The sequence below is a fragment of the Pipistrellus hanaki genome (genome assembly GCF_964339955.1).
Source record: "Pipistrellus hanaki genome assembly, chromosome: 2".
Taxonomy (NCBI): domain Eukaryota; kingdom Metazoa; phylum Chordata; class Mammalia; order Chiroptera; family Vespertilionidae; genus Pipistrellus; species Pipistrellus hanaki.
In genome coordinates this window covers 107,441,944-107,464,402 of record NC_140504.1, presented here as the reverse complement: position 1 = coordinate 107,464,402, position 22,459 = coordinate 107,441,944, and the positions used below count along the sequence as shown (strand labels likewise).

Here is a 22,459-nt window from a genome sequence, read left to right as displayed (position 1 = left end):
GTGTGTGTGTGTGTGTGTGTGTGTGTGTGTTTTAATCCTCACCAGAAAAGTGATGATATTATTTTTCATTGATTTAAAAAAAAAGAGTGGGAGGGGAAAGGTTGAGAGAGCAAAAGAGCAGAAACATCAATGTGTGAGAGAGAAATTGGTTGTCTCCAACACATGCCCTGAATGGAGATGGGGATCAAACATGCAACCCAGGTACGTACCCTAGACCAGGAATAGAACCCTAGACCATCTGGTGTACAGGCCAATGGTCTAACCACTAAACCATGCCAGCCAGGGCTATTATTGCCCTTTTTAACTTGTATTTTTAAAGAATATACATAGAAATCTACTTTTTTTTCTGTATTGAAACTTTATGAGTTAATTTTTACTACTCTGTGTCTCTTGAAAATGCTTGACTAAGTTTCACATACTCACTGAAGGCATGAATTTAGGAAACTGCACATCAACCTTTATTTGTAGGTAAGTAGCTTTTTCTTTCTCTTGAGTATCCTATGAGGCATATATGGTAAATGCTATGTGGTGTGAAGATACACCACAGCTTAAGTCTTCTCACTCCTGTGGACAATGCGGTGTCTACATAACATGCATTATTACATCACTCAGACGAGCTTTTTGCACATAATGCTTGCCTACCAGTACACTTTCCCCTACTTTTCTATCCCTATTGCCACTGATCAAACAAAGAAATATGGACTAGAGAAGTAATTAAAGAAAAAGCCAGACATTAATGTATTCATCTACAGCAGTGTTTCTTTTAAAGCTAAGAGCTTCCTTTGACAGCTTCTTTCATCTGGTAACCATCCCATGTAGGAAGAACTTTTATTTTCAATAGCACTAAGATAACTTTCTTAAACTAATCCTTTTGCAAACCACATATATGCATTATTTCAGCAAGTATGCCCGAGAACCATGAAGCATGCTGAAAACAGTAATGTTTAAAACCTTGACAATAAATGTCTGGCAGAGCTGTGCTAGCAACTATTACCAAACACAGCTGCTTTCAGTTCTAGCCCATCAGGTGTGCCTAATTATCCCGGTACAAGACCTAGAAATGTCTATAGGTAACTGCCAGGTTTTAGCATCTGCAAGGGTAAAGTTGAGTCTTCCTAACTACCATGCAGATTAAACATTTCTTAATAAACACTGCTCTACAGCTTCCAAGTTATATAGTTCTAGGGAAAGGAACGAGACATAGGTTTCAGGGTTGGCCATAAATGCTTTCTGCACTTCCTAGTTAACAAACCCTATGGCATTAGCCTAAAGTATTATCATAAATGAGTAACAAATCCAACTCTTAGGCCATTATCATCTCACTGCTATAAATTACTTGGGAAATATACCAAAGAAAGAGAAAAAGTAACTGACAATAATCACATTCCAAATTATAGCAATCAATTTCTTTCAATTTTCACAATTTTCAAGTATTTTTGTATCAAACTGGTGTTATATAAAATTTCTATGGTTACTCACCATCACCTTCTATAACACGGTTGCAGTGGAAACAAACATCACCAAATAGCTGAAAAATGAAAAAAGGTACAAATTCAAGATGTGTCAGAACTAAGTTTTAAAACACCAAACATTTAACAAAATTTGGTTCTTTCTATTACTTAAAAACAAATAGCTGGCTTACTAAGTCCAGATTTTACCATTATTAGAGATGATGAGTAGCAGTTCATGGACTAATTTTTTTCATCACTATCAAAACCAAAAAAATCTCTGGAGATGTTCCATATTTAAGGAAGGTAAATGAAAATGACAACCCAAGACTGGGTATAGTATTGAAGTGGAAAAATTTTTTTCTAAGTGATTTCTTGTAACTAAAATATTGACAAGCTTAAATTCATAAAAGTATATCTAGTATCCAATGAGTAGAAATAATACCTGGTTATAGTGGGTTTCACAATATGCAAGGCCCTTCCTTTCATAATGGCGATGTCCAAGAAATGGTTTTTCACACTTGGCACAAACAAAATGCTGAAAAAAAATTGCTACAGGTCATTTTTGAATTGCTATATTTTAGTTATTAAGTGAAATAAAACTCCAAAGTTACACTATTCTCAAAGATGATACATACAGGCTTGAAGCAGCCATTTCATATGGCCATGGGTTCTCCTGTAGCCCTTTCATTTTTACTTCAGATGTCTGACAAATTACTCTAAGACCCGGCCTATTCAAACATCACACAGTGAGAAAACAGGTGAACGTCTGAGTGGCATCTGTAAGCCAGGGCACTTTCTACCTCAACAAGAATTATTATCATAAACAAATTGAGAGACAAAAATCACATAATCACATCAATCGATGCAGAAAAAGAATTTGACAAAATCCAACACTCCTTCCTAATAAAAACTCTCAGCAAAGTGGGAATAGAGGGATCATACTTCAACATAATAAAAGCTATATATGATAAACCTACAGCTAACATCATACTCAATGGGCAAAAACTTAAACTATTTCCCCTAAAAATAGGAGCAAGACAGGGATGCCCACTTTCACCACTCCTGTTCTACATAATACTGGAATTGCTAGCCATAGTGATCAGACAAGAAGAAATGAAAGGCATCCAAATTGGAAAAGAAGTAAAACTGTCCTTATTCGCAGATGACATGATACTGTACATAGAAAACCCCTAAGACTCCATCAAAAAACTACTAGACTTAATAAATGAATTTGGCAATGTAGCAGGATACAAAATTAGCACCCAGAAATCGATGGGTGCTAATTTTATACACCAATAATGAACTCACAGAAAGAGAAACTAAAAAAACAATCCCATTTACCACTGTACCAAAAACAAATTTGAGGGGGGAGGTAAGATGGCGGAAGAATAGATGGGCGGATTCTGAGCCCTGTCCTGAAGCAGAAAGAGAGAGCAACTGATGGTCTTGAGCTGTGAGTGTTTATTAGCAAGCTGGGAGACAGCGAACACCAGAAGAAATTGCTGGGGGGGGCTGCTGACAGAGGTGCCCCTCACAGGGAAGCACCCACGCGGGCTACGTCCCTGCCCGGAGCTACCTACCGGCTTGGACGGGGAAACCTCGCCATCTTGAGAGGAAGACAGGATCGGGTCAGAAGCCTGAATATCCACAGCCACAGCGAACACCAAGCAGCTGTGACCCCCATAATGCGGATCCCAGGCGGTGCGAACACCTGGCCTCACAGGAGTGCCCCACTGCTCGGGGAAAAGGTCAGATTTCGCGGGGAGAGGGTGGAGAGTGCTTACGGCGAAGACAAAGCCTGCACGCACAGAGCACGCGGAAGCTGGAGGACAAGGGCGGTGATTACAAGTAGAAGCCCCAGCTGTTGGGCGGGTGTAACCTGTGAAAGTGGACGGGGCTCCTAACAGGGGAGATATCTAAAGAGCAACACATTTGGATATAGCTCGGAGGGATATCAGAGAGTTGCGGGAGATTGAAGTGGCTCGAACTTGCCCCCTCCACCCCTCCGTAGTTCCTGCTGCAGAGAGGACAGAAAAAAAAAAAAAAAAAAAAAAAAGCTGGAGACGCTCTAGAGTAGAGGTGTCGAACTCAATCAGAGAAGGGGCCAAAATCTAAAATCCAGCCTAAATCGCGGGCCGAATGGTTTACTGAACAGTCATAAACTGACAATGTTAACCAGAAATGTGAATTTAAAATGAGTGGAACAATCTTTTCCTTAACAGTGCTGTTAACCAACTCACATGCTATCAAGCAAAACAGTAATATTGGTATCAAGCAAAACAGTAATATTGGAATGTACCTAAAATGCTCATTGTTTTGTTTTCTGGCTAGATGTCTGACACCGTTTTCCCCGGATCAATGAGTCAATGTTCGGTCTTATTTCTTGGGCTGTAGCAACCCGCAAAACAGCATGGAGGTTGTCATCGGTAATGCGTGATCTATGCTTGTTTTTGTTCAGATTCATTATTGAAAACATCTGTTCACAAAGATAGGTGCTCCCGAACATGGATAGAATACGGGCAGCATGAAGTCGGAGCTCTGGCATTGAGTCAGGGGGCAGTAGAGGGTAGAAGTCCTCAATTTCAACATCCTGAAACCTTGATTTCAGGCCACTGTCAGACTGAAGCTCGATTATCTCTATCTGAAGGTGATGGGGCACATTGCTGACATCAACTGTAAAAGGATTGGCAAAGATGTCAAAGCCTGAGTGCTGTGTTCTAAAGTCAGAGAAGCGCCGCTCAAATTCACTTAGTAAACGGCTAACTTTGGTAGCCAGCCGACTGCAAGGAAAAGTACCAGAAATAGTGGTTGAGATACTCAAACAAACGGGAAAGTGGGCAAGATTGTCCTGTTCCAGTTGGGACTTCCATAGTTGAAGTTTACGCTGGAATGCTGTGATCATGTCAGACATCTTCGTGATGACTTGTTTGCGTCCCTGCAGCTTCAGATTCAGTTGGGCGAGATGCTCGCATATGTCACACATCATAGCAAAATCACATAGCCAGGTGGGATCCGACAATTCAGGCAAGGGCTTTCCTTTACTTTCCATGAAAAGAGCAATTTGTTCTCTGAGCTCAAAAAATCTTTTGAGGACTGCGCTCTTGCTCAGCCATCTTACTTCTGCGTGGTATGGCACGTCTCCATGCTCTGCACCCACCTCCTGTAAAAACTGCTGGAACTGGCGATGATTCAGGCCACGTGCCTGTATAAAGTTAATAGTTTTAATGACTGTGGTCATTATGTCATTCATGTCCAGAACTTTTCCACACATAGCCTCTTGGTGGATAATGCAATGATAAGTAATCAAGGGTGTGTGGCAGTGACTTTTTTGCATTCTTTCCTTCATAAGTCCAACCAAGCCTTTCTTTTCTCCGCACATTGAAGGTGCGCCATCGGTAGTTAGCCCCACCAACTTTTCCCAGGGTAATTTAAAATTATTTATAGATTTCTCCACAGCCTCAAATATATCTCTACCAGTCGTCGCCCCATGCATGGCAGCTACATCCAAAAGTTCCTCAGTGACAGAGAGGTCGGTCTTCGTAGCACGTATAAAGATGGACAGCTGCGCTGTATCAGTGTTGTCTGTGCTTTCATCGATAGCAAGTGAAAAAGCGAGATAACTGCATGCTTGTTCGGCCAGCTGTGATGATAGATTTCCTGAGAGTTCTTGAACTCTATCTGCAATGGTGTTTCTTGACAAACTGACATTTTGAAAACTCTGTATCTGGTCTGGGCATACTTGCTCACACACTTTTAGCATGCATTGCTTCAAAAAGGCACCCTCTGAAAAACACCTTGAAGTACGGGCAATTTCTTCAGCCACTATAAAGCTTGCTTTCACTGCAGCATCATTTTTCGCTGTAGCTTTTGTAAACATTTGCTGCTGTGATTGTAGTTTGCCTTTTAGTTCTTTAACAATTTTATGCTTTTCTTCCAAAGTATATTTGCCATACTTAACATTATGTTTGGTGTCAAAATGACGACGTATATTGTATTCTTTCATCACCGACACTGTCTCATAACACAATATACACACTGGTTTGCCCTCTCTAAGCACAAACATGTATTCATTTTCCCATTTGTCATTAAATTGTCTGCCTTCACCGTCAACTTTTCTTTTCCTGGACATTTTGGGATCAATATTGGCAGTAAAAGATGTAGTTTATTGGAAATCTGCGTTAGAAGGAAAAAGTTGAAAACTGCACAAGGATAGCTTGATTTGGCAGATGGAGTGGAGAAAAAAAAAGTCAGTCAATAAATGCCTGGCTGGGTACAGATAGCAGATTCTGTTGCGATTTTTATGCCTGCACTTTATGCCAGGAACTGGCAGCTTCTGCTGTGTATTTTTTATGCCTGCACACTCATTCTCTCCTCTGCTCTGCCACCCGCACAACCACATCGGATGCCGGACTATAGGTCATGCCTCCTGAATCTCGCGTGACTTGTTATCTATGCGCATGCGTAATAGATAGCAAGTACAGCGGCCGGCGAGGCGGCCTGCGAGATCACAAGCCTCCTATGTCACCGCGAGTCATTGTGATGGAACGCAGCGGAGTGCAGTGATGACAGCGCGGTGCGGGCCACATTGCAAGGCCTGGCGGGCCGGATTTGGCCCGCGGGCCTTGTGTTTGACATGTGTGTTCTAGAGTCTGGGAATTCAACCTAGAAACACTGCCCCCAGAGGCTAATTCACAAATTGACTCTAGTGTAATAAAAACAAAGCAAAACCTGCCTAAAAATCAGGGCTGGATCATAACAATAGAGGAAGCGAATGACCTTCATTACTGCAAATTTTATTTAAATTTTTTAAATTTTACTATTTTTTAAAAAAATTTTCAAATTTTTGTTTTTTATTTTTGTTTTCATTATTTACAACATTTACTGAAGAAACTATTTCTTTTCTTTTTCCTCACTTGATTTTATCTTTATAATTATTACATTGTATATGTAATCAACATTATTACTACTACTAATTTACCTTTTCCATCTTGTTTTCTTTTGTTTATTTTTATTATTTTTATTTCATTTTATTATATATATATTTTTTAATTTCAGGATTACTGTTCTACAGTCTTTATCTATCTTTCCTTCTCCAACGCTTTATTCTATCTCAACACTACCTTTATGCCTTCACTCTCTCTCCGACTTTTTCCTTTGGTACCCCATTTATCTTAACCCTTTCCTGCTCAAGATTTTCCCCATTCCTTCTGTGTACCCCCTCTTAATATTTAACCCTACTTGTATATATCTAATTTCCAACTTCCTGCTCCAAGCTCATTCACACCTCCCTCGCAGTTGTCCGAAAAACAAAACAAAAAAAAACAGTCTTTTTCTCTAACTCTTTGAAGTTGTATCTTGAATGTTAACTATACTGAAGTTGTATGCTTTTTTTATAAGATTGATTTGCCTATTCTTTTTGTTTGATTGTATGTTTTTGTTAGCTGGGTTCTAGTCACATTTATTGGTGGTTATTAATATTGCAAACACATTTCTATTCAGTGCCTTGTGTGTTGTACCTGGTTGTGTTGTATTTTGTGCCTTTAAATCAAAGCAGGAGAGAGAGAACTACACAAACAGACATCCTAAAAAGAGAGATCATGGGGAGACAAAAAAACAGCCCGCATATGAAAGAAAAGCAGTCTTAACCAGAAAAGGAAGTAAACAAGATAGAGGCAAGCAACCTACCAGAGCAAGAATTCAGAGTAATGATCATAAGATGGCTAAAAAGAATGGAAGACAAATTTGACAATATGAGTAAGAACCAAGAAGAAATGAAGAAGAACCAAGAAGAAATGAAAAATGACATCGCTACTGTAAAGAACTCAATAGAAAGCATCAAGAGTAGATTAGAAGAAGCAGAGGACCGCATCAGCGAGCTAGAAGACAAGATGGAAAAAAATACCCAATTAGAACAGCTTCTGGGAAAAAAAAAATTAAAAAACAGGAGGAAAGTCTAAGGGAACTTTGGGACAATACAAAACAAAACAATATTGGAATAACAGGGGTTCCAGAAGGAAAGGGAATTGAGGAAGACATGGAAAACGTATTTCAAGAAATAATGACAGAAAACTTTCCTGAGATAGAGAAGAAAAAACTCACACAAATCCAAGATGCTCGCAGAGTCCCAAGCAAAATGAACCCCAGAAAACTGACCCCTAGGCACATTACAATTAAGCTGGCAAACACCAACGACAAAAAAAGAATTTTAAAAGCAGCCAGAGAGAGACAGAAAGTTACATATAAAGGAACCCCCATCTGACTAGCAAGTGATTTTTCCACAGAAACTTATCAGGCCAGAAGGCAATGGGATGAAATACACAAAGTCATGCAAAGGAAGGGTCTGAATCCAAGAATACTGTACCCAGCAAGGCTATCAATCAAAAGTGAAGGGGAAATCAGGAGCTTCACAGACAAAAACAGACTAAGGGAATTTATCTCCACCAAATCGGCAATGCAAGAAATGCTAAAGGGTCTACTGTAAAATTAAAGAAATAGAAAACAAAGAAGGAACACAGGGGTATAGAATAAAAATGGCATCAAATAAGTATCTATCAATAATAACTTTAAAGGTAAACGGACTAAATGCTCCAACCAAAAGACATAGGGTAATGGACTGGATAAGAAAAAAAGACCCATACATCTGTTGTCTACAAGAAACCAACATCAAAAAAAAAAAAAAATGCACATAGACTGAGGGTGAAGGGATGGAAAAAGGTTTTCCAGGAGAATGGAAATGAAAAAAAAGCTGGGGTAGCAATACTTATATCTGACAAATTAGATCTCAGGGTGAAGGACATAATAAGAGATAATGAAGGCCACTTCATAATATTAAAGGGAGCAATCCAACAAGAAGAAATAACCCTGGTAAATATTGGGTCGGCAACTAAGTAATTGCGGATTTTTTAAAGAAAATCAAAGACAATTTTTTCATGGAACTAAATAACTTTATTCTGTAATGTATTGCCCATTTTGATCAATGACCTTTTGCCATCTTTCAGGCAGCATCATAATCCCACGTTCAAAAAACTTCTGGTTTTTATTAGCAAAAAACTGAATCAGGTACGATTTGACATCATCATCATTATTGAAATTTTTACCATTCAAGGAGTTTTGTAAAGATCGAAACAAAAAGTAATCAGATGGTGCAAGGTCAGGACTATATGGTGGATGTGGCAAAACATCCCAACCAAGCTCCATTAATTTTTGCCGAGTGACCAAAGATGTGTGTGGCCTTGCATTGTCATGATGGAATACAACACCTTTTCGATTTGTCAATTCGGGCCGCTTTTCTTCAACTGCATTGTTTAATTTCGTTAGTTGTTCAATGTAGACATCAGAATTGATCGTTCGGTTGGGTGGTAAGAGTTCAAAGTAGACAATTCCTTTGTAATGCCACCAAACTGATAACAAAACCTTCTTTTGATGAATATCAGCTTTTGATGTTGTTTGAGTTGGTTCACCTGGCCTGCTCCACGATCTTTTCCGCTTGATATTGTTGCAAACAACCCAGTTTTCATCGCCAGTTATCAGTCGTTTTAAAAATGGATCATTTTCATTACGTTTCTTTAGCAAATCGCAGCTGCTAATGCTTTGCGTTAACTGTGATTCTTTCAGTTCGTGAGGAACCCATGTATCAAGTTTTTGAACTTAGTCAAGTTGTTTTAAGTGATTTTCAATGCATGTATGTGATACATGAAGCTTCTCTGCAATCTCACGTGTTGTACTGTGACAGTCCGAATTGATTATTGCTTTGATTAGGGCGTCATCAACTTCAACTGGACGACCAGAGCGTTTTTCATCTTTGAGTGAAAAATCACCAGAACGAAATTTGGCAAACCAATTTTGACACTGCAGTTCTTTTAAGGCTTCGTCACCATAAACAGCACATAACTTTTTATGAGCTTGCGATGCGTTTTCCCTTTGCGGAAATAAAAAAGCAAAATATGACGAAAATGTTCCTTTTGATTTTCCATTTTTCAACGAACGCCAAACGAAAACTACAAAACAGATCAAAAAACTTTTCTTACTGATTAACAGCTGAATAGCCAACTATCAAATAACAAAATGTGTTTTACATTTGTACTACGTCTGCAAACCTAAAAATTCAACTGAAGCCATATATGTGTGAAACCCGCAATTACTTAGCTGCCGACCCAATATATATGCACCCAATACGGGAGCACCCCAATATGTAAAAAAACTGCTGGAGGACATTAAGGGAGAGATTAATAGCAATACAATCATAGTAGATTTTAATACCCCACTGTCACCCTTCGACAAATCATCTAAACAAAAAATCAGCAAAGAAATATCAATCCTAAATGACTTGCTAGACCAGATGGAATTAATCGACATCTTCAGAACATTCCACCCCAAACCCACAGAATATATATTCTTCTCAAGCGCACATGGGACATTCTCAAAGATAGACCACATTTTGGGACATAGGCAAAGTCTCTTCAAATTCAAGAAGATAGAAATCATATCAAGCATCTTCTCAGATCATAGTGGCATAAAACTGGAAATTAACTACAATGAAAAAAATCCAAAGAAATCAAACACATGGAGACTAAACAGCATGCTATTAAACAAGGACTGGGTTACCAAAGAAATCAAGGAAGAAATTAAAAACATCCTGGCAACAAATGACAATGAAAACACAACAATCCAAAATCTATGGGACACAGCAAAAGCAGTTTTGAGAGGAAGTTCATATCCCTACAAGCCTATTGCAAAAAACTAGAAAAAATGGTAACAAATGATCTAACTCTACAACTCAAAGAGTTAGAAAAAGAGCAACAAGAAAAGCCCAGTGTAAGCAGAAGGAAGGAAATAACAAAAATCAGAGCGGAGATAAACCACATAGAGACCAAAGAAACAATACATAAGATCAACAAAACCAAGAGCTGGTTCTTTGAAAGAATAAACAAGATAGATGAACCTCTAGCCAGGCTAACCAAGAAACATAGAGAGAGGACCCAAATAAACAAAATCAGAAAGGAAAGAGGTAAAATAACAACAGACCCCGCTGAAATACAAAGGATTGTTACAAAATACTATGAACAACTCTATTCCAACAAACTGAACGACCTGGAGGAAATGGACATATTCCTAGAAAAATATAAACTTCCAAAACTCAATCAGGAAGAATCTAAAAATCTCAATAGAGCAGTGTCTTGGGAAGAAATTGAAACAGTCATCAAAAAGCTTCCAGCAAACAAAAGCCCAGGGCCAGATGGCTTCACAGGAGAGTTTTACCGAACATTCAAGGAAGAACTAAAATCTATCCTCCTCAGACTTTTCCAAAAAACTCAAGAGGAAGGAACACTTCCAAACTCCTTCTATGAAGCCAACATCACCCTAATACCAAAACCAGATAAAGACAACTCAATGAAAGAGAATTACAGGCCAATATTCCTCATGAACAAATATGCCAAAATCCTCAACAAAATTCGAGCAAACCGGCTCCAGCAGAGCATCACAAAGATCATACACCATGACCAAGTAGGATTTATTCCAGGAATGCAAGGATGGTACAATATTCGCAAATCAATAAACGTTATTCATCATATAAACAAATTGAAAGATAAAAATCTTATAGTCATATCAATTGATGCAGAAAAAGCATTTGATAAAATCCAACACCCTTTCCTGATAAAAACTCTCAACAAGGTGGGAGTACAAGGATCATACCTCAACATAATAAAAGCTATATATGATAAACCCACAGCCAACATCATACTCAATGGGCAAAAACTAAAACCATTCCCTCTAAGAACAGGAACAAGACAGGGATGCCCAATATCGCCACTCCTCTTTGACATAGTACTGGAAGTACTAGCCATTGCAATTAGACAAGAAGAGGAAATAAAAGGCATCCAAATTGGAAAAGAAGAAGTAAAGTTATCCTTATTTGCAGACGACATGATATTGTATATAAAAAACCCAAAAGACTCCATTAAAAAACTAATTGGCTTAATAAATGAATTTGGCAATGTAGCAGGATACAAAATTAACGCCAAGAAATCTATGGCATTTCTATACACCAACAGTGAATTTATAGAAACAGAGACTAAAAGAGCAATTCCATTTACCATCGCACCAAAAAAATTAAGATACCTAGGAATAAACCTAACTAAGGAAGTAAAGGACCTATTTGCGGAAAACTACACGACACTGAAAAAAGAGATAGAGGAAGATGTAAACAGATGGAAGAACATACCATGTTTATGGATTGGTAGAATCAACATCATCAAAATGTCCATACTTCCTAAAGCAATCTATAGGTTCAATGCACTCCCCATTAAAATACCAACGGCATATTTCACTGACCTAGAAAGAACTCTCCAAAAGTTCATTTGGAACAATAAAAGACCCCGAATAGCCACAGCAATCCTGAGAAAGAAGAGTAAAGTAGGAGGGATCTCAATACCAGACTTCAAACTGTATTACAAAGCCACTGTTCTCAAAACAGCCTGGTACTGGCACAAGAATTGACATATAGATCAATGGAATTGAATCGAGAACCCAGATATCAACCCAAATCACTATGCTCAATTAATATTTGACAAAGGAGGCACGAATATACAATGGAGTCAAGACAGTCTCTTCAATAAATGGTGTTGGGAAAATTGGACAGATACATGCAAAAGAATGAAACTAGATCACCAACTTACACCATACACAAAAATAAACTCAAAATGGATACAGGACTTAAACATCAGATGGGAAACCATAAAAATACTAGAAGCATCCACGGGCAGCAAAATCTCAGACATATGCCAAAAGCACTTCTTCACTGATACTGCCCCTAGAGCAATGGAAACTAAAGAGAAAATAAACACATGGGACTACTTCAAAATAAAAAGCTTTTTTACAGCAAAAGAAACCATCAACAAAACAACAAGAAAGCCCACTGTGTGGGAGAACATATTTGCAAATGTTACCATTGATAAAGGTTTAATCTCCAACATCTACAAACAGCTTATACAACTAAATAAAAGGAAGATGAATGATCCAGTTAAAAAATGGGCAATGGACCTAAATAGAATATTTTCAAAAGAGGACAGAAGGAAGGCCAAAAGGCACATGAAAACATGCTCCAAAGTCACTAATTATCCGAGAGATGCAAATCAAAACAACAATGCGGTACCATCTCACACCTGTCAGAATGGCCAACATCAATAAATCAACAAACGACAAGTGTTGGCGAGGTTGTGGAGAAAAAGGAACCCTAGTGCACTGCTGGTGGGAATGCAGACTGGTGCAACCACTGTGGAGAACAGTGTGGAGTTTCCTCAAAAAACTGAAAATGGAACTCCCATTTGACCCAGTAATCCTACTCCTAGGAATATATCCCAAGAAACTAGAAACACCAATCAGAAAGGATATATGCACCCCTATGTTCATTGCAGCACAATCTACAATAGCTAGAATCTGGAAACAGTCTAGGTGCCCGTCAGCAGATGATTGGATCCAAAAACTATGGTACATCTACATAATGGAATATTATGCTGCCATAAAAAAGAAGGAATTCTCATCATTTGCAGCAACCTGGATAGAACTAGAGAACGTCATGCTGAGTGAAATAAGCCTGTCAATGAAAGAGAAATACCACATGGCCTCACTCATTTATGGATATTAAAGAACACTATAAACTGACAAATCGAAAGATATAAAGACAGTAAAGCAACAAGCAGACTGTAAAATTACAGTGGGGATAGTAGGGAGATCTGGGCAAGATAAGAGATCAACCGAAGGACTTGAATACATGCATATAAGTAGAACCAATGGACACAAAACTGTGGGGAGGGAGGGTATGAATGGGGGGGGGGGGCAATGTTAAAATATGTACACAGATAATAATTTAATTAAAAAAAATAATAAAATTTAAAAAAAGGAACTCACAGAATCAAAAAAAAAAAAAAAATTGAGATACCTAGGAATAAACGTAACCAAGGAGATAAAAGACCTATACTCAAAAAAACCACAGGACATTGAAAAATGATAGAGGAAGACATAAACAAATGGAACAACATACCATGTGCAGGGATTGGTAGAATTAATATCATTAAAATGTCCATATTACCCCCAAAAATTTATAGATTCAATGCAATTTCCATTAAAATACCAACGGCATAATTTACAGACCTAGAACAAACTCTCCAAAAATTCGACTGGAATATAAAAAGACCCCGAGTAGCCATAGCAATCCAGATAAAGAAGAATAAAGTTGGAGGGGTCACAATACCAGATATCAAAAGCATACAATGGAGTCAAGACAGTCTCTTCAACAAATGGTGATGGGAAAATTGGTCAGATTCGTGCAAAAAAAACCCCCCAAAACAAAACCAGACCACCAACATACACCACACACAAAAATAAACTCAAAATGGTGAAATGACTTAAATGTAAGACGGTAACCATACAAATCTTGTAGGACTCCATAGGTAGCAAAATATCAGATGTACATTGTAGCACTATCTTTACCGATACAGCTCCTAAACAATGGAAACTAAGGAGAAAATAAACAAATGGGACTACATCAAAATAAAAGCTTCTGCAAAAAGAAACCATCAACAAAACAACAAGGCCACTGCATGGGAGAACATATTTGCCAATGCTATCTCAGGTAAGAGTTTAACTTCCAAAATTTACATGAAAGTCATATAACATAACAAAAGGAAGATAAAAAATCCACTCAAAAAATGAGCAAAGGACCTAAATAGACACCTTTTGAAAGAGGAAATACAGAAGGCCAAGAAACATGAAAATATGTTCAAAGTCACTAATCATCAAGAGATGCAAATCAAAACAACAATGAGGTACCATCTCACACCTATCAGATTGACTATGATGAACAAATCAACAAACGACAAGTGCTGGTGAGGATGTGAAGAAAAAGGAACCCTCGTGCACTGCTGGTGGGAATGCAGAATGGCGCATCCACTGTGAAGACAGTATGGAGTTTCCTCAAAAAATTAAAAATGGAACTTCTATTTCATCCACTTCTAGGAATATATCCCAAGAAATCAGAAACACCAACCAGAAACGATATATGCATCCCTATTTTTATAGCAGCACAATTTACCATAGCTAAGATTTGGAAAGAGCCTAAGTGCCCATCAGCAGATGAGTGGATTAGAAAACTGTGGTATATGTACACAATGGAATATTACACTGCTATAAAAAAAGGAACTTTTATAATTTGCAACAGTATGGATGGAACTAGAGAACATTATGCTAAGCAAAACAAGCCAGTCAGAGAAAGACAAATATAACATGATCTCACTCATATGTGGGATATAATGAACATAAACGGATGAACAAAAATAGATCCAGAGACAAGGTAACACTGCAAAGACTGTCCAAACTCAGAGAGAAGGCAAGGGAAGAGGGGAGGTTAGAGATCAACCAAAGGACTTGTATATTAGCATAACCAATGGACACAGACACTGGGGCAGTGGGAGCTTGTCTTGAGGGATGGGAGTGGCAGGGAGTGGGGGTTAATTGGGAAAAAAGAAGGCTTTATAGAATGACAACAATAAAAATTGCCTTCAGCCAGAAACCAAGATGGCAGCGTAGGTAAACAACTGAACTGCCACCTTGCACAACAATTTCAAAAATACAACTAAAAGACAAAACATCTACCACCAGAACTATGGGAAACCTGGGTGAATGGAAATCTTATAACTAGAGGGAAAGAGAACGGAGCATAAACACTGAAATGCTGAGGTAGGGAGGCACATGAATCGGGCTGGTGGCGGGCAACTGAGCACGCGGCTTTTTTTCAACCCGAAGGGAAACAAGCTCCCAATCACTTTGAAATCCAGTTTCTGGGGACATTCGGGGGACCCGGACACCTACGGGGAGAAGCTAGTCTGTCGGCCATCAGGTCAGTTTTTTGCAGAGGTGCGTGCAGCAATCATTGTTTACTGCGCTGGAGTGGGGACTTGGAAAAGTGGAAAGGCAGAAATGGCTATGGCAGCCATAGCTGTTTGCCATGCCCTAGCCTAGTTATGCCTTGAGACCCCGCCCCGCCCTGAAGCCACATCCTGCACATTCTACAAACCCACCCAGGTTCTACACAACGGCTTTTGCATATAAATGGCCTGCCCTGTGGCAGTTTAACCAAATAAACTGCAGCAACAGTCAGACTGCTCCAAAACCGCCAAATCCCAAGCAAAGAGAAAAAAATTGTAGTTCTTGCTGTAGCTCCTGCTGGGTGGCCTCAGACAGTAGCTGACCTGCACCCCACTGGAGATCCAGAAACTAGTGTATCTAGTGGACGGTGTGAGATGACATCAGATTTCAACTATTCTCATAAGAGACACATTCAAGAGGCAGACTCAGTGAGCACCAAAGCCCCATGGGAACAAGTCCTGCACCATAAATGTGTCTCCAGCAAAGAAATTCTTCTATTATAGCCAGCAAAGCAATTCTTCTGTTATAGACACAGCAGGTCCTCACAGCCAATTGGCCTGGAGGTCAATTCCTCCCAGTGATACCAACAGTAGTCAAGACTTAACTACAACAAGTCTGTACACACAGTCCACAAAGGGGTGCACCAAGAGTGTCCACCTCAGGTAACTGGGAGGCTGACCCATTGAATCATATAGGACACTTGGCACAAAAAGCTACCCTACCAACTCAGGAAAGCAGCAAAAATGAGAAGCCAAGGAAACAGACCACAAATGAAAGAAATCACGCACAAATGACTGGACATAGAGTTCAAAACCACCGGTATAAGTTTTTTTCAAGAATTTCCTAGAAAAGGCCGATAAATTTTTAAAAATATATTTTATTAATATTTTTACAGTGAGGAAGAGAGAGGGATAGAGAGTTAGAAACATTGATGAGCCGAGGCCGGTTTGGCTCAGCGGTAGAGCGTCGGTCTGCGGACTGAAGGGTCCCAGGTTTGATTCTGGTCAAGGGCATGTACCTTGGTTGCGGGCACATCCCCAATAGGGGTTGTGCAGGAGGCAGCTGGTCGATGTTTCTCTTTCATCGACGTTTCTAGCTCTCTATCTCTCTCCCTTCCTCTCTGTAAAAAAATCAATAAAATATATATTAAAATAAATAAATAAATAAATAAATAAAATACAAAGAGGCAAAGGACACTCCTCTGGAGAAGCAAGAAGAGAAGTGAATCGAGAAAGTTGAAATAGTGTAAGAGGCCTCTGGGACAACTTCAAACGTACCAACATCAGAATTATGGGGGTGCCAGAAGAAAAGAGAGAGCAAACTGAAAACCTATTTGAAGAAAAATGACAGAAAACTTCCTACACCTGGTGAAAGAAATAGACTTACAAGTACAGGAAGCACACAGAACCCCAAACAAAAGTAATCCAAAGAGGACCACACCAAGAAACATCATAATTAAAATGCCAAGGGCAAAAGACAAAGAGAGAATCTTACAAGCAGCAAGAGAAAAACAGTTAATTACCTATAAGGGAGCACCCATATGACTATCAGTTGATTTCTCCACAGAAACTATGCAGGCATGGCAAGAAATATTCAAAGTGATGAATAGCGAGAACCTTCAACCAAGATTTCTCTACCCAGCAAAGTTATCATTCAGAATTGAAGGGCAGATAAAGAGCTTCACAGATAAGAAAAAGCTAAAGGAGTTCATCACCACCAAACCAATATTATATGAAATGCTGAAAGGTATGCTTTAAAAGAGGAAAAAGAAGAAAAAAGTAAAGATAAAAATTATGAACAACAAATACGTATCTATCAACAAGTGAATCTAAAAGTCAAGTGAATTAAAAATCTGAGGAACAGAATAAACTGGTGAATATAATAGAATCAGAGGCATAGAATGGGAGGGGATTGATAATTCTCAGGGGGGAAGGGGTATCTGTGTGGGGAGTACAGGAAGAGACTGGACAAAAAAACCTATGGATAAGGACAGTGGTGGGGAGGTAGGGGCAGAGGGTGGGGTGGGGACCGGGTGGAGGGTAGCTATGGGGGGCGGGGGGAGGAGAAACAATTGCAATAATTTGAACAATAAAGATTTATTAAATTAAAAAATAAATAAGTAAAAAGGAAAAAATTGCCTTCAATTATCTAAATATAAATGAAACTTTCAAAAAAAGATTCATCATTATCATTATTATTATTAGAGAGGGGAAGGGAGAGAGAAACAATGTGAGAGTAAAACATCAATGGGCTGCTTCCTGCACACCCCACACTGGGGATTGAGTCTGCAACCAGGCATGTGATCTGACCGGGAGTCAAACCTGCAACCTTCCAGTGTACCGGATGGTGCCCAACCCCTTAAGCCACACAAGCCAGGGCTAGAAGATTTAAGAACAGAAGAGCACATCCTTTATCATTACCAAGAGCTCACAAAAGCTCTTGTGTATATTCTATATTCCTAATTTTCTACAAAGGCAATTGTCTTTAAAATGTTCACATTTAATTTTTAAAACCTCCTAATCTTGTTAACACACCTGAACCAACGAAATTAAAAAGTACTGGTTGCCCCTACATCATGCATGTAGAACTCACCTCCACATGCCACTGTTTGCCCATGGCATTGACCACACGCCCTTCAATGGGGCGCCGACAAGCACCACAGATGGGAACCCCCATTTTATCATGGCATGGCAAGCAATACAGTTCTCCTTTCAGCTCCCGGGCATCAGCAGTCAGCTCCTTCCTGCCCATGAGAAAGATAGCCAACTGAATGATATCATCAGGAAGGAAACAAATGGGCAACAATATGACTAACACTTTTTAGGAGATTTTTGAAGTTTTCACTATAACAATTTCTATAACTTCTTTTCCCTCCTGGCAATCAGCGTAACATGAGTTAATAGGTTTGAATAGGTTTCAGATTCCTATCAAAACATCACTAATGGTAAAGTGTATAAGTAAGTAAAATACATATTATCACACTAGACATTAGCTATCATTTATTTGTCTTTATCACATTATGTCCATTTGTCTTCCTTGAAAAGCTAGCGGTTAATAACAATACTGAGGATAAACTCAGTGACATTATCTTCCCAAAATAATCAAGGAGTTTGGAGATTAGTTCCATTAATGATAATTATTTAAACCATGATAAGCTTTTAAGAATAGTTACAGGTTAATATATAAGTAAATGAAATGACCAGAATTTTCTGTTTCCAAATGCTTAAGTATGCTATTATTTTCTGTCTCCTGTGTCAATAAACACAGATAGCTCCAATTAGCCAAATGGACTTATTTGAATTTTATCTGTTTAAATAATTATTTAAAGTGCTAACCAAAAGTGAAAAAAATATTCCTTTAGAGCAGTGACTGGCAAACTGCGGCTCAAGAGCCACATGCGGCTCTTTGGCCCCTTGAATTTTTAGCGAAGGCCAGCTTAGGAGTACCCCAATTAAGTTAATAACAATGTACCTATCTATATAGTTTAAGTTTAAAAAATTTGGCTCTCAAAAGAAATTTCAATCATTGTACTGTTGATATTTGGCTCGGTTGACCAATGAGTTTGCAGACCACTGCACTAGAGCAAATGATAGGCAAGAAAAGCAGAAAAGGCACAAACTGTTAATCACAAAAAAGATGAGGTGGCTGTTTTTATACTGCAAAGCAGTTTGCTTGACCCTGAGCCTACCTTGTTTTCCCTACTACAATTTAGCATGTACATTCATATTCAATATATCATGAGTTTTTGAAGGAAAAAACAAAACACCTTTAGATAGAATTTTAGATATTTTGAGATAACACCCTAACTACAATATTACAAATGCAAAAGTTATATATTCAATATGTACAAAGATAAGACTTCCTGAGCTTTTTTTTATTATTAATCCTTTTTTGGAAAACAGTTTTTGGATGATTGAGGATATTTTAATATGGTCTATAATTACTTCAAAGTCTGTACATGCAGACTGTGGCAAAATATTAACTGATGAAACTACATTAAGGGTATGTAGGTATTTTTTTTATATTATTCTCTTGACTTTGCTGTAGGTTGAAAATTTCCCAGATTAAAACTTGGAGAAAAACAAATTTGGTTTGCTGGAATAACAGAAATACAGATAAATGTTATCCTTCATCTTCTCTATGGTGCAGTAACAAAGAAATCGCAATACCCGCAGTTGGCACAGTTGAAGTGGTCTGGATGATAAGGGTCATTCTTGAATATCAGAGGCTGCTCGTCAATGATGGCATGGCATTTCTGGCAGATGTATTTTCCAAGGCCCCTGGCTTTCTCACGATTATGACAGGGGCGACACAGATGCCTAAACAGAGCCAAAACTTTTTAAAAAACTTACAATTTAAAATCTAAGGTCCTTCCTAATAACTAAAAAGAAATGTGCCGATAAAGAAAAGAAAGAAAAATGGGGGGGGGGGGGGGGAGAGAAAAAGAAATATGCTTCCCATATCTCTCAAAAGAAATTAAAGAAACTCTTTAGAAATCACTGTTGACTTAATAGAGCAGACTACTACCTTTTATATGAAAAACACAAATAATCTGACTAATATTTTAGAAACTCAATTTTAAATACTTGTCCCCCTTTTGTGAGGCCCAGGAACACAAATGGCAGTCAAACACTGCTGCCCAGAAACTCCAGGGCCCTCTCCTAACAGACACCAGTTTGAGTACTTCTGTTTTAAACTGGGTGTCCTGAAGCACTGCCTCACATCCCATGAGAAAATATGCATGACATGTAGTAGTCACTTTATTCACCCACACTTGACAAGAATAAAATACTCCTACCTCCCAGCATTCTTGACAAATCCGATATCTGCCAGGACCTCCTGGCAGAGGTCACAGCAGAAGCACTCAGGATGCCAGCTGTTATTCATGGCTTTGATAACTCGGCCAATAATGAATTCACCTGTGAGAAAGAGACACACAAAATATATCCAATGTGGCATTTTATTGCTAAAAGCAGCAAAGGGAAAAAAACACACACATTTAAATCTTTTTCCACAAAAAGGAAATTTTTATGTATGTGTATACCATAACAAGTATATTAGAAAAATGTTTTCTATATCATCTGAGTGCTTGTTTTTGATTCTGTAATTCTATATTTTCGGGCTGTCTTATTACATCTCTGAATCTGCCTTTCTTTTCCCAAGCAATTACTGAGATCTCTTGAATGCCTTTTAGTAATTTCTGGCCATCAATGATACAGAAACTGAAATCCACAGCACATTTTCTTGTAACTTAGGCTTAATTTCTTCTTTCATTAAACCTTTATAACATTCAACTCAGTTTCTCCAATCTCTGGAGGCCTTCTAGTAAGAGCTGTTAGCAACCAGTGAAGTAGCTAAGGTGCAAGCCAGTCCAGCACCTGTATAACCAACCATAGGTAATCTCTAAGCATCAATGTACCTCACTGACAATCTTCTCTGTCTCCCTTCTGGCAAACCCAAAAGCAAGAGGGTAAATGAATATTCCATAAATGTGTTCATTTAACATAAGTCTCAGTTAGTTCTGAAATAACTTTATACTAGATGTCCTTAGAAATCAATTCTCTCTGGGTTTTTATACTCTTCCAGTTTGTTATATATTACTAGAGGTCCAGTGCATGAAATTCGTGCATGGGGGTGGGGGTGGGGATAGTACCTCAGCCCGGCATGTGCCCTCTCACAGTCCAGGACCCCTCGGGGGATGTCTGACTGCTGACTTAGTCAGACATCCCTCTTTCAGTCTGGGGCTCTCACAGTCCAGGACCCCTTCTTCCTACTGACCGCCTGCAGTGGAGGCAGGAGAGGCTCCCACCACCACTGATGTGCTCACCAGCCATGAGCCCAGCTTCTGGCTGAGTGGCACTCCCCTGTGGGAGCACACTAATCACCAGAGGATAACTGCAGCATTGAGCGCCTGCCCTCTGGTGGTCAGTGCATGTCATAGCAACTGGTGGTTCAGCCATTTGGTTGATTTGCATATTAGAGATTTATTATATAGGAGTGATAGGCAAGTGGACAGATAAAGTACCTAAATGCTATTCCTAATGAGCACCAAACCCCACTTTTATCATTGATACTTCAGTAGTGTTAAACACCGTAAGTAACTTTGAAACTTAACTTTTTATGTTACAGTCAGCAGTGAGACTTACCGCACTGATGGCAGCAGGGTGCAAAAAGCATCTGAAAATCATGTTCACAGTACTTCCTCCCTTCAAACTGAAATAGAAAGTATTTGTAAATATGAATATAACTAGAGGCCTGGTGCATGAAATTCATGCATTGGGGGTGGTGGTGGGGGAAAGAGGTCCCTCAGCCCAGACTGTACCCTCTCCAATCTGGGACATCCCTCTCATAATCCAGGACCTCTGGCTCCTAATCGCTCACCTGATTGCCTGCCTGCCTGACTGCCCCTAACCGCTTCTGCCTGCTGGCCTGGTCACCCCCAACTGCCCTCCCCTGCTGGCCTGATCACCTCTAACTGCTCTACCCTGCCCGTCTGATTGCCCCTAACCATCTCTGCCTCGGCCCCCATCACCATGGCTTTGTCTGGAAGAAGGACCGGATGACCAGAGATGTTCGGTCTATCTGGTCTAATTAGCATATTACTCTTTTATTAGTATAGACTAGAGGACCGGTGCACAAAATTCGTGCATGGAGAGGGGTGTCCCTCAGCCTAGCCTGCACCCTTTCCAATCTGGGTCCCCTCTCACAATCCAGGACTACTGGCTCCCAATTGCTTGCCTGCCTGCCTTCCTGATTGCCCCTAACTGCTTCTGCCTGCCAGTCTGATCACCCCGTAACCACTCTACTGCCAGCCTGTTTGCCCCTAACTGCCATCCCTGGCAGGCCTGGGCCCCCCCTTCCCCCCCGCCAATTGCTCTCCCCTGCAGGCCTGGGTCCCTCCCAACTGCCCTTCCCTGTAGGCCTGGGTCCCCCCTAATTCCCCTCCTCTGCTGGCTTAGTCCCCCCTAACTGCCCTCCCCTGAAGGCCTGATCACCCCTAACTGCCCTCCCTTGCAGGCCTGGTCCTTCCCAACTGCCCTCCCCTACTGACCTGATCACCACAACTGTCCTCCCTTGCAGGCCTG

General features: G+C 39.5%; 1 protein-coding gene across 7 annotated transcripts in view; it reads right to left on the bottom strand.

Moving 5' to 3' along the window:
* LIMS1 (LIM zinc finger domain containing 1) overlaps nucleotides 1–22,459 on the bottom strand; it is a 146,131-nt gene that overhangs the window by 9,235 nt on the left and 114,437 nt on the right. For all 7 annotated transcript variants that reach the window (XM_084872506.1, XM_084872511.1, XM_084872507.1 and 4 more), the window contains 6 exons: nucleotides 21,521–21,587; nucleotides 20,173–20,293; nucleotides 19,544–19,693; nucleotides 17,967–18,117; nucleotides 1,894–1,986; nucleotides 1,480–1,528 (listed from right to left, as the gene is read on the bottom strand). In XM_084872506.1, the coding sequence (XP_084728632.1) occupies nucleotides 1,480–1,528; nucleotides 1,894–1,986; nucleotides 17,967–18,117; nucleotides 19,544–19,693; nucleotides 20,173–20,293; nucleotides 21,521–21,587 (631 nt within the window). The remainder of the gene's footprint in view (nucleotides 1–1,479; nucleotides 1,529–1,893; nucleotides 1,987–17,966; nucleotides 18,118–19,543; nucleotides 19,694–20,172; nucleotides 20,294–21,520; nucleotides 21,588–22,459) is intronic.